The 19,362-nt window shown below is 38.2% G+C and overlaps 1 protein-coding gene and 1 pseudogene across 7 annotated transcripts in view; both read right to left on the reverse strand.

Annotated features, from left to right (window-relative positions):
* CNOT10 (CCR4-NOT transcription complex subunit 10) overlaps positions 1-19,362 on the reverse strand; it is an 84,781-nt gene that overhangs the window by 20,527 nt on the left and 44,892 nt on the right. For 5 of the 7 annotated variants that reach the window (XR_011496291.1, XR_011496290.1, XM_044754358.2 and 2 more), the window contains exons 9-13: positions 10,336-10,485; positions 8,813-9,015; positions 5,533-5,654; positions 3,614-3,790; positions 2,595-2,675 (exon numbers count right to left, since the gene is read on the reverse strand). Coding sequence is in view for 4 of the 7 variants with exons in the window: in XM_044754358.2 (XP_044610293.1) it covers positions 2,595-2,675; positions 3,614-3,790; positions 5,533-5,654; positions 8,813-9,015; positions 10,336-10,485 (733 nt within the window). In the remaining 3 variants the exon portion in view is untranslated. The remainder of the gene's footprint in view (positions 1-2,594; positions 2,676-3,613; positions 3,791-5,532; positions 5,655-8,812; positions 9,016-10,335; positions 10,486-19,362) is intronic. The other 2 variants (XR_011496292.1, XM_070492446.1) reach the window with 1 other exon arrangement.
* On the reverse strand, positions 16,127-16,870 carry LOC106838009 (ubiquitin-conjugating enzyme E2 N-like; annotated as a pseudogene).

A 19,362-nucleotide genomic window follows, 5' to 3' on the forward strand; every position in this document is an offset into this window, starting at 1 on the left:
GTGTTAAGCGCACACATTCCGCTTTGGCAGCCTGGGGTTTGCCGGTTCGGATCCCAGGTGCCCACATTGCACCACATGGCAAGCCATGCTGTGGTAGGCATCCTACATATAAAGCAGAGGATGATGGGCACGGATGTTAGCTCAGGGCCAGTCTTCCTCAGAAAAAAGAGGGGATTGGCAGATGTTAGCTCAGGGCTAATCTTCCTCGGAAAAAAAAAAAGAATTAAAAAACTGTAGCTTTGCTGAGCAGGGTGCCTGGAACCCTGAGCTCACTGACAGCAGTGCCCTGCCACGAACACACTCATCTGACAATGCATGATCAGAAATGGGCACGAGTGCTGTCCAGTCTTTCTTCCACAGACATTGAGTATATAAGGAGGGGTATCACTAATATTAATGAAGAACTTCATTTTTAAAAATCTAGAAAAAAAACAGATATCCAATAAAAAAATAAGTATCATAAGTTAACCTACCATTTAGGGATACAACCACTATGAAGGTTTTGACATAGATCCCTTCAGATTTTTTTTATGCAAAAAGAAATATATACATGTTATTTTATAAAAATGTAACGTTAAACTGTTCAGACATAAAATCTTAGCATTTTATAGTTCTACTCCATGCTAAATTGTAGATGAAGCAAAAATTTAGATTAGTAGTTGTGATACTGGTGGTTGTGATAGTGTGACAGTGGAAGTGCTAGAAGAAAACATGGGCACATTATTTTTAAAATCTTGAAGGCAAGAAAATCTTTTTAAACATTGCATGAAATGGAAAAAAAGTAAAGAACATTGATAAATATGATACTTAAAAAATGAAATTCTGCTTTACAACTAAACATCATAAACAATATCACAAGACAAATGGATAAAGGCCAGCTTCCTTAATATATAAGAATTCAGAAAAACGAAAAGGATGAAAAACCCAATATGAAAATAGTAAATTCTACAAATAGGAGGTTCACAGAAAAAGAAAGAAATACAGGCGATCCTTAAACCTTGGCATCAGATTGAGTACCTTGAGCGGACTGAAAGAAATGTAAAGTTTTAAAGTGAGGTCATTTTCCACTTACCAGGTTGATAAAATTATCACAAAAAGAAAAGAGACGCCCCCAAATCTCACCACCTAATAACTAACCTACTAAACAATATAATTTTCTCCTAAGTGTTTGCCATCTGCTTTTGAAGGCGATGCTTTTTCTTTTACCTCTGATTCCCCTGCACTTCGCACAAGACTACCACTAAGGTTTGTTGGAAAAAATGTGAATAAATGAAATTCTTTCCGAAAGTAATGCATCAATTTACAATACTACCAGCAATATATAAATGTTTTAGCTGTACTCTTGTCAATTTTTCATAACTTAATAGGCAAAAACATAAGAAATAATGGCTCTTTCTTTCTATTTTAATTTGCAGTCCTATTATTGAAATCATTCTTAAAAGTAATGCTATACCATTAAGCCCAGTTCCAAAAAGCATAGAAGAAATAATGGTCAAAAATACCCCAAATTCGTTGAAAGATAAATTTATAAATAAGAAAGTCAGCTAACCCCAAGCAAGATTAAAAACAAAGAAAATCACATTTACACTCATCATAGTCTAAGTGCTGAAAAACAAAGAGAGACAATCTATCTTGAGAGAAAAGTGGCACCTACAATACAATGACTGAACTTCTAATTAGAAACAATGGAGGCCAGAAGACAGTGCAGTGACATCCTGAGAGCTGACTGAAAGGAAAAAGACAATAACAACAAAACCCCACTACCAACCTAGAATTCTATATTCAGTGAAAATATCCTCCAAGAATGAAGATGAAACAAAGACAATTTCAGATTAAAAACAACAATAGACATAGGAAAACTAAGACCTGTGCTATAAGAAATGCTGAAAGGAGATCTTCAGACTGAAGAGAAATGATACCTTATGGAAACTAGAATCATCAGGAAATGGTAATTATATGGCCAAACATAAAGGACTACTCTGTTCCTTTTAATTTCTTTAACGTACATATGACTGTTCAAAGCAAAAATAATGGGGCTTATAATGTACACAAAAATATAACTTACCCAAACTGACAGAGATGAACTAGAAAATCTGAATAGCACTCATCTATTGAAGAATTTGAATTCATTACCAAAAATTTGCCACAAAGAAAACCTAGGCCAGATGGTTTCATTGGTGAATTCTATCAAGCATTTGAGGAAGAAATAATACCTGTCTTATACAAGCTCTTTCAGAGGAGGATGGAGGAGGAGGAAGGAAAACAAGAGGAGGAAGAAGCACTTCCAACTTATATATTCAGAATAACACTGAACCCAAAACCTGGCAAAGACATTACAAGGAAAGAAAAGCATGGACCAACCTTCCTCGTGAACACAGAAGCAAATATTCCTAACAAAGTATTAACAAATTGAACCTAACAATTTTACAAAAAAGATGATACATTTTGACCAGCAGGGTCTATCACAAGATTGAAGGGTTGGTTTAACATCTGACATTCAATCAATGTAATTTGTAATACTAACAGAATAAGGGAGATTTAAAACAATCTGCTGATTTCAATAAATGCAATGCTAATTTGGTTTAGATACTCACTTTAAGTTTTCTAATTCCTGTTTTTTCAATGGAGAAGAAGGTGGAGCTGGAATGAATTTATCTCCATCATGGCTTTTACTGCTAAAATAAAGAGAAACTCTTAACTATGAAGAGCAACAAATAAACGATTAAATGTGAAATTTTGTTTCCTATCCCCACTCCCATGCAATTTTTTATGACAACAGTGTAAAAGAGTCAAAACAATGAAACACGCTTAGTGACTTGGTATCACTGTGTGTTAAGGCTATACCATATATTAGTTTTTTCCCCAGGACACAATTCTGCTTTAAAAAGTCTCCAACTGAAAATAACATCTCTACTACACAAAGGAAACCACTCCAATATTTCCACAAACATTTCTCATTCTTCTGATTGCCTTTTATCAACTACAGTAAAACATAACCCTTTGATGGAGAAAAAAATCCCACAATTTTGTTTCAAATTTTCTATAATAAACAAGTATTTCTATTATAATTAAGAAAAAATGCTAGGATGGGATACGAGTTTAAAGGTGCCATGTGTAAAAAGAATTTTCTATATAGAACGGTGCTTATTTTCATATTACTGCTTAAGCTCTTCCAATTTCCATAGATTGGCATAATATTTAATTTATAATAGAAAACTAGAAATATCCTGGAGGTGAGTTGTTTACAGAATGTTAAGTGAAAAGGCAGAGAATAATAAGAAAGGGAAAGTTTCAGGATTTAAGTTTTTATTTTAAGAAAAGTAAAAAACTGCTGTCTCTGATAGCACCAGGATTTCTTGCAACTGTTCTTCTTGTTAATGAAAAGTTGTTACTTTCCACTTTTCTCTTTTAGGGTTCTCTCCTCATTTAGCTTTCACCTTATTTCTCTCTTTCAGAAATATTTAAACATTCATCCTTTTCTTTCTAATTATTCAAAACAGAGAATTTTGGAAATTCAGGCTGAAAATTTGAGGAATTCATCTAAAGGACAAACAGGCTTACTGATGAAGTCCTGAAGGGATCTGGCCAAGCGGGTCCCGAGGGATGAAAATACCTGCAAGTTTCACTGCTTTCACTGCTCTCCGTGTTCCCACCTAATTGATTACTATTTTTAGATCCATTTTCCTGCTTTGGATCTTGCTGTTCTTCAGGTAACAGCAACAAGGCATTTCTGAGACAAATGGCTGCAAACTCCATACTGGCAACAGGAATGGCTGAGGACTGCCCATCACTTAAAAGAACAAAATCAAATTAGTTAAGTAAATAACATAAAAATAAAGACGTTTCTATTATCAGGAGTAAAACCAATATAATTATAAATGCAACTTTGCCCTTTGATAGGTAGAAATTTTAATATAAACAGTTATATGCTTATACTAAAGTTATGAGAATGCTAAAGAATCCAAACACTAAATATTACACACAAAAAGATGTAAAAGGAATAGATTGCAAGTACAGTCATGCATTGCTTAACGACGAGGATACATTCTGACAAATGCGTTGTTAGGTGATTTCATCGTTGTGCAAACATCAAAGAGCATACTTAAACAAACCTACATGACATAGCCAACCACACACTTACACTATATGCTATTAACTTTAAGGAACCTCTATCATATATGTGGTTCATTGGTGACCAAATCATCCTTATGCTGCACATGACTGTGTATACATTATACACGTGTCTCTAGGAATGGGACGAAGGATGAGCGACAACTTGAAGGATATCTGTGACATCAATGTTAATGTAACAGAGGAGTTACAGACAAGGAAAATTGTAATGCGGGCTAGGAGAGGTATAGTAAGAATTGGAAAGAAGAAAAGAAAGTAGATTTTCACATTTGAGCCTTGTTTTGATTATCTTTACTTTATAAAATGCCTTATTTATAAGTTCTGAAAAAGCAGCATTATCTATAATCTTATTGAGATTTTATATAACTTTCTATTGATTATCAAATCAAATACAAAACTGAGTCAGCTTTATTAGGGAAAAAATGTGCAAAGTAGTAATAATTTTGAAATTATAGGAAAATGATGCTTTAGCTCAAGTCTTTAAAAAAAAATCTGCATTATAGTTGAAATAAATTAAGACCAAAATATTGTGTGCCAGATACTACTTAAAAACTTTGGGGGCTAGCCTGGTGGTGCAGTGGTTAACTTTGCACGTTCTGCTTCAGCGGCCCAGGGCTTGTCGGTTCGGATCCCAGGTGTGGACCTACGTGCTGCTTGTCAAGCCATGCTGTGGCAGGCATCCCACATATAAAGCAGAGGAAGATAGGCACGGCTGTTAGCTCAGGGCCAGTCTTCTTCAGCAAAAAGAGGAGGATTGGCAGCAGATGTTAGCTCAGGGCAATCTTCCTCAAAAAAACAAAAAAAACTTTGGAAAAACTTTTAAATGGTAGTGAACAATTATATTTTTTTGGAAAAGAAAAAAAAACAGCAAATTTTTTACAAAGCCTACTATTATAGAAATAATAGCAACTCCAAATTGGAATCTTTACACAAGATAAAGATGTCCATATTCAAAAGTTGTTCAACTGAAGGTTCTACATGTGACAGCTTTATATCGCTTTGGTTGCTTTATGTATTAGTACTTTTTTTCTCCTAATACTAAGAATTAGCTTTAGGGACTATGGGAAAATACCTAAATGAAAAGTATCAATGATAAACTATATACAAAGAAAACATCAAGATGCCCTCTTTTGGACATTCTGAATAATGGCACTGATTAGACCAGGGTTTCTTAGGCCATCAACAAGTTCGGCACCCATGGATGTAATAAACCAAAATCACTTGTCAGATAGTATTCATTATGGATTTATGTATGAGGGTCTATTTGCTGAAGTAGCAATAAAACCTGGTTACAAGTGGTTTCTCCTATGAAATGATAAGTCTTAAGAATATTTTTATACATAAGAAACATTATGTGAAATACTATTAAATATAAACACTTTTTCTTTGCAAAATACTTACTTATACACAGTATTCTGGATGGACTGTGATGCCAGGACTATTTTACGATGATAGCCTTGACCAACAATAGACTGTACAATTCCTTTTTTACTTGGAAGACCTTTGGTTTCTTGTTCAGAAGTCTATAAAATACACATAATTTCCTATTAATTTAATGGAATTGTAAGACAAGATATGAAAAATGATCTAATACCTTCCCAATTACTCTAAGAAAGTTCTAAGATCCATCAATGTGAAGTTTTTCGTGATAAAGAAAATATGTTCAGTATTGAATTAAAGAGTACATGGGGCTGAAAGTCTGTGACATATGCTATATTTTATTAATATGAGGTTTGAGGTAATTCTAAGGAAAAAAGGCAATTTAAGAATGACTCAAACATTTATTTAGGATGATTTATTTAGAACATTCTACACCCCAGGCACCATGCTGCATATTACGGGCACTCTGACATCAGAGTGAGGAAAATAAGAGAGCCACAAAAACACAGCGAAAAAGCAAAGAGAAGCAGCTCCACTTGCTAAAACACAGATCTTTTTCTTCTTAAAGTATTAATTAAATCGTCAACAACATATAAACTCTAACAAGCCATATACATTAAGATTTACATGGGCAGAATTCTTCCCTTCTAGGAAATTAAAACCCCAAAACCCTGTAAACATTAAACTGAAAATAGGAAAAGCTACTTACATGTGTATATTTAATATATATATAGTATTTTAGGATATTTCACTAGGCTACATTATCTCACTATAGGAGCTTGATGGCGCCAATTTCATTTATCTTTCCCCTTCACTCTGCCTCTGATTTACTTGCAGGTAGAGAGTCCCAACTAGTCATCTTTAAAGTTATCCATATTCTCAGATACGGGAACAACCTGGAGCCAATCCATATCAACTTGCAGAGGTAAATTCTGCCCTGCAAAAAGCCCTTCTCTAAACCCAATGTTTCTGTACTGTTACTTACTGCTCCCTAATGTAACTTTACTATAGTTGCACTTCTACCTATGACTTTTAATAAAACAAGGATTCACTTGCATATTCATTTTAAAAAGAAAGTATGCTTAAAACATACAAAACTGGTCTGACTAGAACAAATTTTGTGTCTAGGAGGCAGCCAAGCAATATTAATGAAAAGTAAGAAAAAGTGGATAGTCTGAACCATTACTGGAAGGACTTCCACTCTGACTTCTTTTCCTAGTAGTGGTGATACATTTATAACGATTCATCCATACCCTGTTCCCTGATCCTTAAGGCCATGCAAGCTGACCAGACAGCTAGATCTGGAGATGCAACAGACTACAACAATGATGGATGACACTAAAAATCCAAAATAGTAAATCATAATAAATCATTGGTGTATTCAATAATACACCAACAGCCAGAAAGTGTGCCAGATCAGTCAATGTAACAGAATCTCATGAAATTAAAATATCCATTATTTTATAACGCCTTTTCAGTAACAGCACTCAACAAATCTTAGTTTAGGAACTCAGAAAAATAAATGGCACATTTCCAGAAAAGTAAATGGTACATTTTATGTTTTTATTTTTAATAGATTCCTCTTAAATTGGTTAAATATTCTCTCCATCATTGAGTCTGTGTGTACACAGTGGATCTTTTCTCATATATTATACACTACCCAGGTAAGCATAAGCCCTGCTTCTGCCAAAAGAGGTCTGAAGCAACATCAGGTAAACAGGGCAAAATAACGTCCTCAGCATCACCAATTTAACAATTAAGTTGGTTTTTACTAAAAAATAAATTTATTTCTGAAGGTACAAACTACTTTGTTTAGCACCCCTTCTGTCCTGACTAAATAAAAGAAATTTCACGGAATTTTATTTGAAGTTTATAATTTCTCTTATTGGGATTTTGCTGATTCTATTTGAGAGTGTTTTTGGGTTGTTTTCACTGCCTTTTAGGTCATCTCACATCCTTTTTAGAAGGACGAGAAGCATGGACAAATACAATTATTTGGGCAAATTTCCTATTGGTAGCAAGATTATGAGTGTCCTGGTACCTATCAAGTTATGGCAACCAAGTCACCTTTACCATTTTTTAAAAATTACAAATTTAGAACTTTCCAGAAGAAAATGGGGAGAAAAACCTCCAAACAAAATCCATAGAACAAAGATGATCCTAAAAGTACTATTTCTAAAAACAACTTGGAAAAAAAATATGAAACCTTACTATTATGTCTCCACTCCCAGGAAGATGGAATTCTCTGGTTTCCAATAACTGTACAAAAGATAGTCTTTCAACATTTAAAATCGTGAATGGATTAAAGAGAATAGCAATTTCTAGAGATCCTTTTATTTAAAAAAAAGTGTAAATTCTGCCTAGAATTGTCAGTTAACGTTAGAATTATCCAATAAGAAAGTCGTCCTTTAAAAGGAAAAGTACAATGAAATAAACCATTACAGCCTTTCAAAGACAGCACTCATCTGCTCCCCAGTGGTGTACTCGAACTGCAGGCATAAAGCCTTGTTCTTGCAGTTGTTTCTCAGGAAGTGCTGTTTAGCAGCAGGTGAGTCTAAACGTCTTACGTCACCTACGGCAGGCATGGCAGGCAAAATCTCAAGCCATACTCCCCAGTCTCCACAGACCCAAAGAGCACACAAGGGCAGGGTGGGTAGGAAATGGGGTGGGACAGACGTCTGGTAATTCCAATGATACAACCTGTCACTACCCTACATCCCAATGACTACTCCTGACTTGAGGTTCAAAAGGCTTCCACCAACTGCTATTTGGAGACAATCTAGGCATGGACACGGATGTAAACGGACCTATTTCTCAGCCACTGTAGACAAATGTGTCAGATAGAAACAGCCTGGTAATCCATGAACTCGAAACCACTTACTGAATCAAGAGTAAAGCCCCCAGGCACTGAAGGAAACGCAGTGTAATGCAGTTCTTTCCACACTCATGATGTTCTCATCAGTCCTTCTCCAATCCCCTGGTGCACACAGCATTCTCAAGCCAGCAGATGGCATGGCTGGTGCCCCAGCAGCTAGCAGACCGCTGTTCCAACAGATACGACCGTCTTACTGGCTTCAACTCTTAATGTGACTGCTGATACATGTTGCCGTACTTACCAAGAACCACAACGTTAACAAATGACTATGAATCTGATTTTCTTTGTTTAACTGTTAACGAACAGAAGACTATCTTTATAAATTCAAAAAGGATGAGGTCTTGCATGTTTTCAAGTATTTTTTGCTTTCCATGTAACAGTAGGGGGGAGGGTGTGGGTTCAAAAAGATACCCAAGTAGCACTCACCCCCTTATTGGCAGCAATGCAGCATTCAGCCAGCCGTAGCCAGAGGCGGGGATTTGCATGATAAACCTGAACAGCTTCAATCAGACACTCAAAGGCAGCAAGAGGCCGTCCAATGTGAAGAAGCTGAATTCCACAGTTATACAGCAACTCATACCTCTTGTTGGTTAGTAATGTACACATGGGTCTTCCTGAAAATTTTTTGCCTAATGGTAAAAATCAGTTGAGAATAAATCATTAGATTTAAAATAACAGTTACACTGAAGACATCTATTCCACTAAGTAATTAAACACTACCTTGTTTAATACCAGTGACACCAAATTGAAGTTGTAATAGCTCTCACTATGATGATCTCCAAACCCAACCCCACAGATATTCTCCAAAGTCATCTCAGTTGCCTGTGCTGATGAGGTCAGTGATGTTTCTTCTCATTTGCCAGCTCCTGAGGCAACAATGTTCCAGGAAGGCAAAGAAAAGAGACAAGAGGACCTGGCCAGGTGGCTGAGTGGTTCAAGTTCTGCACACTCTGCTTTGTTGGCCCAGGTTCACAGTTTCGGATCCTGGGCACGGACCTACTCCACTCACCAGCCATGCTGTGGAGGGGTCCCACATACAAAAAATATGGGAAGATTGGCATAAATATTAGCTCAAGGCTAATCTTCCTCAAGTAAGTTTAAAAAAAAAAAAAAAAGAAGGATTGGCATTTGATGTTAGCTCAGCGCAAAATCTCCCACAGCAAAAAAACGAGAGAGGCAGGACCCCCTCTTACTCCTTTTCAACCTTACACTACTTGTCCACATTTTTAGAGCCTGTAAAAAGATCCCATTCTTTTTTAGTTTCGGTTTGGTTAACCAATTTATTGTCACGTGCTTTCTTGACCAGAAGTATTCAGTTAATCTTAGGGTGTTAGGGACTTTACTATGGAAATAAAAATTAATGTACTATACCTACAATGACTATGGTTCACTCACTCACTTATTCAAAGTTTCACAGTCTATAATAAAATAAGACTACCTGTGATCTTGGATACACTTTTCATCAATTAAATAGTTTTTTTATATTTTAAAAAGTTAAACAATTATTTGATTTTAAGCATTTCAGATTAAGGATTCATATAATATGAATAGGAAAGGAATAAACTTCAGGAATTTACTTTAAGATTGTCAGATGCTGCTGACAGTACAGCATGTGAAACCTTGAAAAGAAGCTATAATAAAACTAGTTTGGCACAGTCAAGAAATCTTAGCAAACTATCTTGCTTTATAACATTACCATGTGGGATTACTGATTTTCAAATCCATGAAAAAGTGAAAGCAATTTAAATTTCTTTGATAATTACTCCTAACACCTTGCTATTCAAAGTAGCAATATCTACTAAAAATCCCCAGAGTCAAACTTGTTGGGCAGGATCAGTGTTAATTATATGTAGGTACGTGCGGCATGCATTTTGACCAGATGCCTGCTCTTTAAAATCATACTTTCCTCAAGTTGTAAAATACAAACTGTCCCCCAGCAATGGGCTTACCTGGATCAGTGTTGCCTGCACTGAGCTGTGCACAGACATTGTCATTCTCCTGTAGAGCCTTTTTAAAGTAGAAAATTCCCAAATTGTGCTTGCTCATGGCAAAATGGATGCAACCAAGATTATTCCAGAACATGCATCGTAAGCATTCACCTGAGAAAAAACACAAATAAATTTGTCCACAGACACATTTTACGGTTGATGCACATCATATTATCATAACTGTTAACTGGTCAACTACATGACCTGCTCTTGACTCCATTTTAGAAGCTGATAATATCAATCTTGAAATCGGCATGAAGGCAATCCTAAGCAAAATCTTCTCATAGCATATTATCTTTTTAGTCTGAGGGATCATTTCAGTGTTTGGGTGTTAGTGGGCCTCTGAGAGGAAACTATGACAATAAAACCACCTAAAATAAAAATCTAGCAGAATTAAAAATGGGTACTCAGAACAAACAGAATACCTAAGAGAATTATAATGGAACAATTGCCTTTCTCCATCCTCTGTGACTCCACTGAACTGAGGGGCTAAATGGAATAAAGTTTGAGTATGTTTGCACGTGTGTTCCATGCATGTACCCAAATAGAATCTGAAACAAAATGAATTAAAACCTTATTCATCCTTTGCATTTTAAACCTGGTGTAAAAGATTTTCAATAGTTTAGCTTCATGCCCTAAACAAACTGATTTTCCTCCTTCCTCCCCATAAAACAGCAATGATGTGAACTTAAATGACAGCTGCAAATTTTACCTTTCATTTTACCACTACTATCAAGCAATTCGTTAAATCTTTCTAAATAGAGGTAAGAATGGATAACAGTAATTATCTTCCTAACTTTAAGCAAGATTTTTGATATAGTTAATGTTCTAAATAAAGCATTATGTTCTTCACTGCTTTTATGGGAGAAAAGGGAAACATAAAAACATTATCATCTCGTTTCCTTAAAAGAGCTCACGTCAAAAGGCAAAAGCCCATGGGACCTTATGCCCCAGACACAATTTCTAAGCTGGTATTAAAATACAAAAAGAGGAGTGATGTCAGCACCATGGCAGACTGAGTGGTCCCCTGTGTCCTTCCCCTCTAAGTTATAACTAAACAGACATTCTTTAACCAACAGAGGATTCCCTACACAGCATAACAGGATGCCTGAGAGATCCAGGCAGCCACACATCTGAAGGTGGTTGGACTGGATCCCCAGAAAGCAGTGGAACTAGGTGAACCCGCCCCGCCCTGGCAGCAGTGATGCAGGTCTCAGATCCTCACACAGTGGCCCAGTGCAACTCAAAGCAGGGGTGAGGGCAGCCCGGCCTGTGGGAACGATCCCCACCGAGTGGCAGCATAGGCACCCCTGCATAGGCACCCCTCCTGCCTAGTGCTGCAGCTCAGCTGCACTGCCCTCAAGTACTAGGACAGCACCAACCTGTGCAATAGAAAATGCACCCCCCCACCTAGCACAGCAGCACTGCACGAGTGACTCGCCCTCTGAGTGCAGAGGTCCCGCCCACATGAGTGCAACCTGCTGAGCAGCTATGGCCAGCCCGTGCAAACTCAGGGTGGCCCTACCAGCACAACTACAGCACATGGGGAAGGATCAGAAAACACAGCTCCTGTCCCCCCTGCACCCCCAGCAGTGGCAGGTGGAATCTGCAACCTGAAACCACAAATGTGCCAGCAAAGGATCAGTTCATCAATACCATGAAGAGCTACAGTAATACTTCAGAGCAGAAGGAAAATGACAAATCTCCAGAAACCAATCCTGAAGCCACAGAAGATTACAACCTAAATGAGAGAATTCAAAATAGCTGTCATAAAGAAACTAAATGAGTTATAAGAAAATAGACAGTTCAATGAGCTCTGGAATAAAATTAATGAGCAGAAAGAATACTTCACCAAAGAGACTGAAACTCTAAAAAAAACCACCAAACAGAACTTGTGGACATGAAGAACACAGTTAATGAGACAGAAAAAATCTAGTAAGCATAAAAAATAGACTGATATTATAGAGGACAGAATTAGTGAATTAGAGAATAGAAATACAGAAAAGCTTCAGGTAGAGGGGAAGAGAGAACTAAAATTTTTAAAACATGAAATTCTTCAAGAAATATCTGACTCAACTAGGAAAAGCAATATAAGGATTTCAGGTATTCCAGAGGGAGAAGAAAGGGAGAAAAGACCAGAGAGCTTGTTCAGAGAAATAATAGTCGAGAAGTTACTAAACCTGGGGAAGAAACTAGACTTAAACTATAGGAAGCCCATCAAACTCCTAATTACATCAATACAGAAAGACCTTCTCCAAGGCATACAATATTAAAACTGGCAAAAGCCAATGACAAAGAAAAATATTAAGGTCAGCAGGCAGAAGAATATAACCTACAGAGGAACTCCATCAGGCTCTCAGTGGATTTCTCAGCAGAAACCGTGTACAGGCCAGGAGAGAATGGAATGATATACTCAGAATACTGAAAGACAAAAACTTGCAGCCAAGAATACTCTATCCAGCAAAACTATCCTTCAGATACAATGGAGAAATAAAAGCTTTCCCAGGTAAACAAAAGCTGAGGGAGCTCATTGCCACTATCCCTCCCTTATAATAAATGATAAAGGAAGCCCTCCTACCTGAAACAAAAAGGCAAAGGTTTTCAAAGTTTTGAGCAAGGAGCTAAATAGACGGACAAAATCAGAAAATTGCAGCTTGGGGCCGGCCCCATGGCTAAGTGGTTAAGTTTGCATGCTCCGTTTCAATGGCCCAGGGTTTCACTGGCTCGAATCGTGGGTGTGGACATGGCACTGCTCATCAGGCCAAGCTGAGTCGGCATCCCACATGCCAAAAGTAGAAGGACCCACAACTAAAAATATACAACTACGTACCAGGGGGCTTTGGGGAGAAAAAGGAAAAAATAAAATCTTAAAAAAAAGGAGAAAATTGCAGCTCTCTATCAGAACAGGTTAGCAAACAATTGTAACAAAAAAGATAAAGGGAAGGAAAGCATCAAAAATAACTATAAACACTTAATTTACTCAAATTCACAACACAAAAAAGAATAATTTGTGAAAACAATAACTCAGAGGGGAAGAGCAGAGGGATGGAACTTGCTTAGGCTAATGGAGATAAGAGGCTATCAGAAAATGGACTATCTCATCTAGGAGATCTTTTATACAAACCTCTAAACATGGTAACCACTAAACAAAAAATAAGAGCAGAGTCGCAAAGTATAAACAAAGAGAAAACTGAGAAAAACATCACAGAAAACCACCAAATTGAAATGGCAGTCAGAAATACAAGGGAAAAGAAACAATGGAAATACAGAACAATCAGAAACGAGATAAAATGGCAGTGTTAAGCCCTCATATGTCGATAATCACTCTAAACGTAAGCAGACTGAATTCTCCAATCAAAAGACACAGAGTAGGGGCTGGCCTGGTAGTGCAGCAGTTAAGTTCGCCATTCAGATCCCGGGTGTGGACCTATGCACCACTTGTCAAGCCATGTTGTGGCAGGCATCCCACATATAAAGTAGAGGAAGATGGGCACGATGTTAGCTCAGGGCCAGTCTTCCTTGGCAAAAAAAAGAAACAGAAAAAAAAGAGGAGGATTGGTGGCAGATGTTAGCTCAGGGCTAATCTTCCTAAAACAAAACAAAAAAAAGACATAGAGTGGCTGGAAGGATTAAAAAACAAGACCCAAGGGACGGCCTGGTGGTGAAGCAGTTAAGTTTGCACACTCTACTTCAGCAATCCAGGGTTGACAGGTTTGGATCCTTGGTGTGGACATACACACTGCTCATCAAGCCATGCTGTGGTGGCATCCCACAGACAAAATAGAGGAAGACTGGCACAGATGTAGCTCAGCAACAATCCTCCTCAAGCAAAAGAGGAAGATTGGCAACAGATCTTAGCTCAGGGCCAATCTTCCCCACCAAAAAACAAAAACAGTAAAAACAAGATGCAACAATATGCTGTCTCCAGGAAATGCATCTCAGCTCTAAAGACAAACACAGGCTCAGAGTGAAGGGACGGAAGACAGTATTCTGAGTTAATGGGAAGCAAAAGAAAGCAGGTTGCCATACTTAGACAAAGCAGACTTCAAGATAAAAAAGACAATGAGAGACAAAGAGGGGTAGTATATAATGATAAAAGGGACATTCCACCAAGAGGACTTCAGAACACTTCATAACACTTATGAATATATACGCACCTTACAACTGTGGCCTTAAATGAAACACTGGACCAGATGGACTTAATAGATACAAATATAGAACATTCTGTCCAAAAACAGCAGAATACACATTCTTCTCAAGTGCACATGGAATATTCTCAAAGACAGACCATATGTTGGGAAACAAGGCAAGCCTCAATAAGTTTAAGAAGGCTGAAATCATATCAAGCATCTTTTCCAACCACAGTGCTATAAAACAACAAATCAACTACAAGAAAAAGGTCAAGAAAGGCATGAATATGCGGAGATTAAACAACATGCTATTGAACAACCATTGGATCAATGAAAAAAATCAAAGGAGAAATAAAAAAATACCTGGAGACAAATGAAAATGAAAACATAACATACCAACTCCTATGGGATGCAGCAAGAGCGGTCCTAAGAGGGAAATTCATAGCAATACAGGCCCACCTTAACAAACAAGAAAAAGCTTAAATAAGTAATCTTAAACTACACCTAACAAAACTAGAAGAAGAAGAACAACAAATAAAGCCTAAAGTGAGCAGAAGGAGGGAAATAATAAAAATTAGAGCAGAAATAAATGAAATAGAACCTAAAAAATAGAAAGGATCAATGAAACTAACAGCTGGTTCTGCGAAGATACACAAAATTGACAAACCCTTAGCCAGACTAAGAAAAAAAGAGAGAAGGTACAAATACGTAAAATTAAAAATGAAAGAGGAGAAATTACAATGGATACCACAGAAACACAAAAGATTATAATACTATGAAAAAAACACCAACAAATCAGAAAACCTAGAAGAAACGGATAAATTCATTTTTTTTTTTAAAGATTGGCACATGAGCTAACATCTGTTGCCAAACTTCTTATTTTTCTTCTTCTCCCCAAAGCCCCCCAGCACACAGTTGTATATTCCAGTTGTGAGTGCCTCTGGCTGTGTTATGTGGGACACCACCTCAGCATGGTCCAATGAGTGATGCCATGTCTGTGCCCAGAACCCAAACTGGAGAAACCCTGGGCCACTGATGCGGAGTGCATGAACGCAATCACTCGGCCATGGGGCCAGCCCCAATAGATTCTTTTTTAGAATAATAAAAAATATTTTACTAAAATGTAAGATTTACAGAAGTTTCCAGATAAGCTATACAAAATGGTCACAAGCTTTTCCTTGAAGAGAGGATTCACTGTGACAGCAAAGTCACAATGTTATTAGTGAGGGCTGTGATGTTCGTTCAATGTTCCCATTTTGGTTCAAACAATCAAGCTTGTCCATCTACAGTGTCTAAATAAAGTCAGACTTGGCTATAGAGCATATACTAAAGAACTGGTTAGCTGCTTTTAACCAATGCAATCAGATCACCATAAAAAGAGGGAAGGAGACCATTAAATTAAAATAAAACTAACCCCCCAAAACATAATAAAGAAAACACCCACACCCCTGTAGCTAACCCTGACAAGTACCTTCATTCACAATGCTTTACACTTAAACCATGATGGGGAAAATTAATAAAAGCAGAGAGTGGCCACTGCTTTCACATGTTTTGCAACAATCCAGATGATACTTCTAGCCTCTGCTCATGTTTTACAACAGTGAATCAGGACAAGACATAGATTTGCTAATGTGCATTTACACCAGAGGGCTGAAGATGTCTAGCCTTTTATTCTGTAATGTTTCTAAGATTGTGTCCATTAAATGCAAACAAACAAGGAAGAAGTCTTGGCAGAACAGGAGAAGTGACACACACCTGACGATCAGATAAATTTAAATATTATTCATGGCATATGGCCTAGTCCATGCTCTAGCTACTTCTATGGCTTGGGCTTCGTTGGTCTTCCAATGCTCTGGTACATCATTTGCTAATGGATCATCTGGATTAGGAGCACTTAACAAAGCCTGGATCAATAGCAGAACTGTGCAGATCTGCGGTGCTGGGGACCACTTATCTTTCAAATTATCTAAACACATCCTTCCCAACTTGTCTACATTAGGATGATAAATTTTGTCATAAAACATACTTTAGGAGCTGCCATTGGGCATTCTTCTGGAAGAAATAGTTCAAGTTTAAAAGTCCCTCCCTCAAAGGGGGAATCCTGGGTGCCAGCAATGACCACATGAAAATAACAGGTGTTGCTTTCATCCGGTTCTGCTTTAATGCCGGGAACTAGTTCTGCCAGCAAATGCTGGGTTTCCTTGATAATCCTGTGGGGTAGCCCAGCCATCTTGTCATATCCCAAGTTTGGCCTCTGGTCTTATCTCTGGTTCTGCTCACCTCACGTGTGAGTGGAAGTCCTGGATAAATTCTTAGACTCACATAACCTCTCAAAACTGAATAAAGAAGAAACAGAGAATCTGAATAGACCAATCACAAGTAGAGATAGAAACAGCAATAAAAAAGTTTCCAAAAACAAAAGTCTAGGAACAGATGGCTTCTCTGGAGAATTCTACCAAACATTCAAAGAATTAATACTTATCCTTCTCAAGCTATTCCAAAAAACTGAAGAAGATGAACACTCCCTGACTCATTCTAAGGGGCCAATATTACCCTGATACCAAAACCAGACAAGGACAACACAAGGAAGGAAAGTTACAGGCCAATATGCTGATGAACATAGATGAAAAATCCTCAGCAAAATATTGGCAAATCGAATATAGCAATACATTAAAAGGATCACACACCATGACCAAATGGGATTTATACCAGGGATGCAGGGATGGTTCAACATCCGCAAATCAATCAATGTGATATAACCACATTAACAAGATGAGGAATAAAAGTCACATGATCATTTCAATAGAGACAGAGAAAGTATTTGACAACATCCAACATCTATTTATGATAAAAACTCTCAATAAAATGGGTATAGAAGGAAAGTACCTCAACATAATAAAGGCCATATATGATAAACCCACAGCCAACATCACACTTAATGGTGAAAAAAACTGAAAAGCCACCCGTCTGAGAACAGTAACAAGACAAGGGTACCAACTCTCACCACTCTTATTCAACATAGTATCAGAGGTTTTGGTCAGAGAAATTAGGCGAGAAAAAGAAATAAAAGGTATTCGAACTGGAAAGGAAGAAATAAAACTCTCACTATTTGTGGACAACATGATTCTATATATAGAAGACCCTAAAGAATCCACCAGAAAACTATTAGAAATAATCAACAACTAGAGGAAACTTGTAGGGTACAAAATCAACCTACAAAACTCAGTTGCATTTCTATACATTAATAACATACTAGTAGAAAGAAAAGTTAAGAATACAATCCTATTTACAATCGCAACAAAAAGAATAAAATATCTAGTAATAAATTTAACCAAGGAGATGAAAGACCTATACACTGAAAACTGTAAGACGTTATTGAAAGAAATCAAAGAAGACATAAAGAAATGGAAAGATATCCCATAATCATGGATTGGAAGAATAAACGTAGATAAAATGTCCACATTACCTAAAGCAATCTACAAATTCAATGCAATCTCAATCAGAAACCAAATGACTTTCTTCACAGAAACAGAACAAAGGATTCTAAAATTTATATGGAACAACAAAAGACCCCGAATAGCAAAAGCAATGCTGAGAAAAAAGAATAAAGCTGGAGGCATCACAGTCCATGACTTCAAAATATACTACAAAGCTACAGTAATCAAAACAGCACAGAACTGGTACAAAAACAGGCACACAGATCAATGGAACAGAAGTGAATGCCTGGAAATAAAACAACACACCTACGGACAGCTAATCTTCAACAAAGGAGCTAAGAAGATATAATGGAGATAGGAAAGTCTCGTCAATAAACGGTGTTGGGAAAACTGGACAGCCACAAGCAAAAGAATCAAAGTAGACCATTATCTTTCTCCATACACAAAAATTAACTCAAGGGGCCAGCCCCGTGGCCGAGTGGTTAAGTTGGCGCTCTCCGCTTCAGTGGTCTGGGGTTTCACCAGTTCGGATCCTGGGCGCAGACATGCCACCACTCATCAAGCCATGCTGAGGTGGCATCCCACATGCCACAACTAGAAGGACCCACAACTAAAAATACACAACTATGTACCAGGGTGCTTTGGGGAGAAAAAGGAAAAAATAAAATCTTTAAAATGGATTAAAGAGTTCCAGGTAAGGGAAGATCCAAGATGGCGCCGTGAGTAGTCCTCTTTATCTCTCGCCCTTCGAGTCTACAATTATTTGGACACTTATCGCTTGACAAAGGATATCCAGACAGCATCTCAGGACGTCTGAGACACCCACGCGACTATACATCGGAAGGCGGATGGACTTTCCTCCGGGAGGATGTGGAAATAGGTGAAAACTCTCCGACCCCGACGGGCAGCCTAGTACCCGCAAGCGGCTTTCTTCCAACGGACGCCCCCAGAGGATCCACACACATCTAGGGCAGGAGCGAGAACACAACAGAGGAGTGACGGTGGAAACAGGTGACCAGAACCCTACCTAAACCCCCCGCAATTACTCCTAAACGCAGAGGGAAACTTTGGAGTTGCACACCTGAGCCCGCGGGGAGAGTCGCTCCCCGCCATTGGTGGGGAGACCCAGCCTGGTGCTAGGGGCGCCCGGAGGGTCCCAGAGAGAGACACAGAGGGCACGGAGGTCTCCCAGCTGCCGTTGCCCGCCCCATGGGACTAGGGATTGCCGGAGATCTCGGAGAGGACCGGGGCGGGGGGAACTTTCAAAGGCCGGTTCTGCGACCCGGAGGGGAAGCGCCGGAGCTCCGCCCGGGCAGCAGACAAAACTCTCTGTCTGCCGTTAGCAGAGGGGCCACGCTGAGCATTCACGGCTCCGGGAGAGGCCCGGAGAGAATCCCAGAGGGCGGGGCGACCCCCAGCTG

This window comes from Equus asinus, chromosome 21 (assembly GCF_041296235.1).
Source record: "Equus asinus isolate D_3611 breed Donkey chromosome 21, EquAss-T2T_v2, whole genome shotgun sequence".
Lineage (NCBI taxonomy): Eukaryota > Metazoa > Chordata > Mammalia > Perissodactyla > Equidae > Equus > Equus asinus.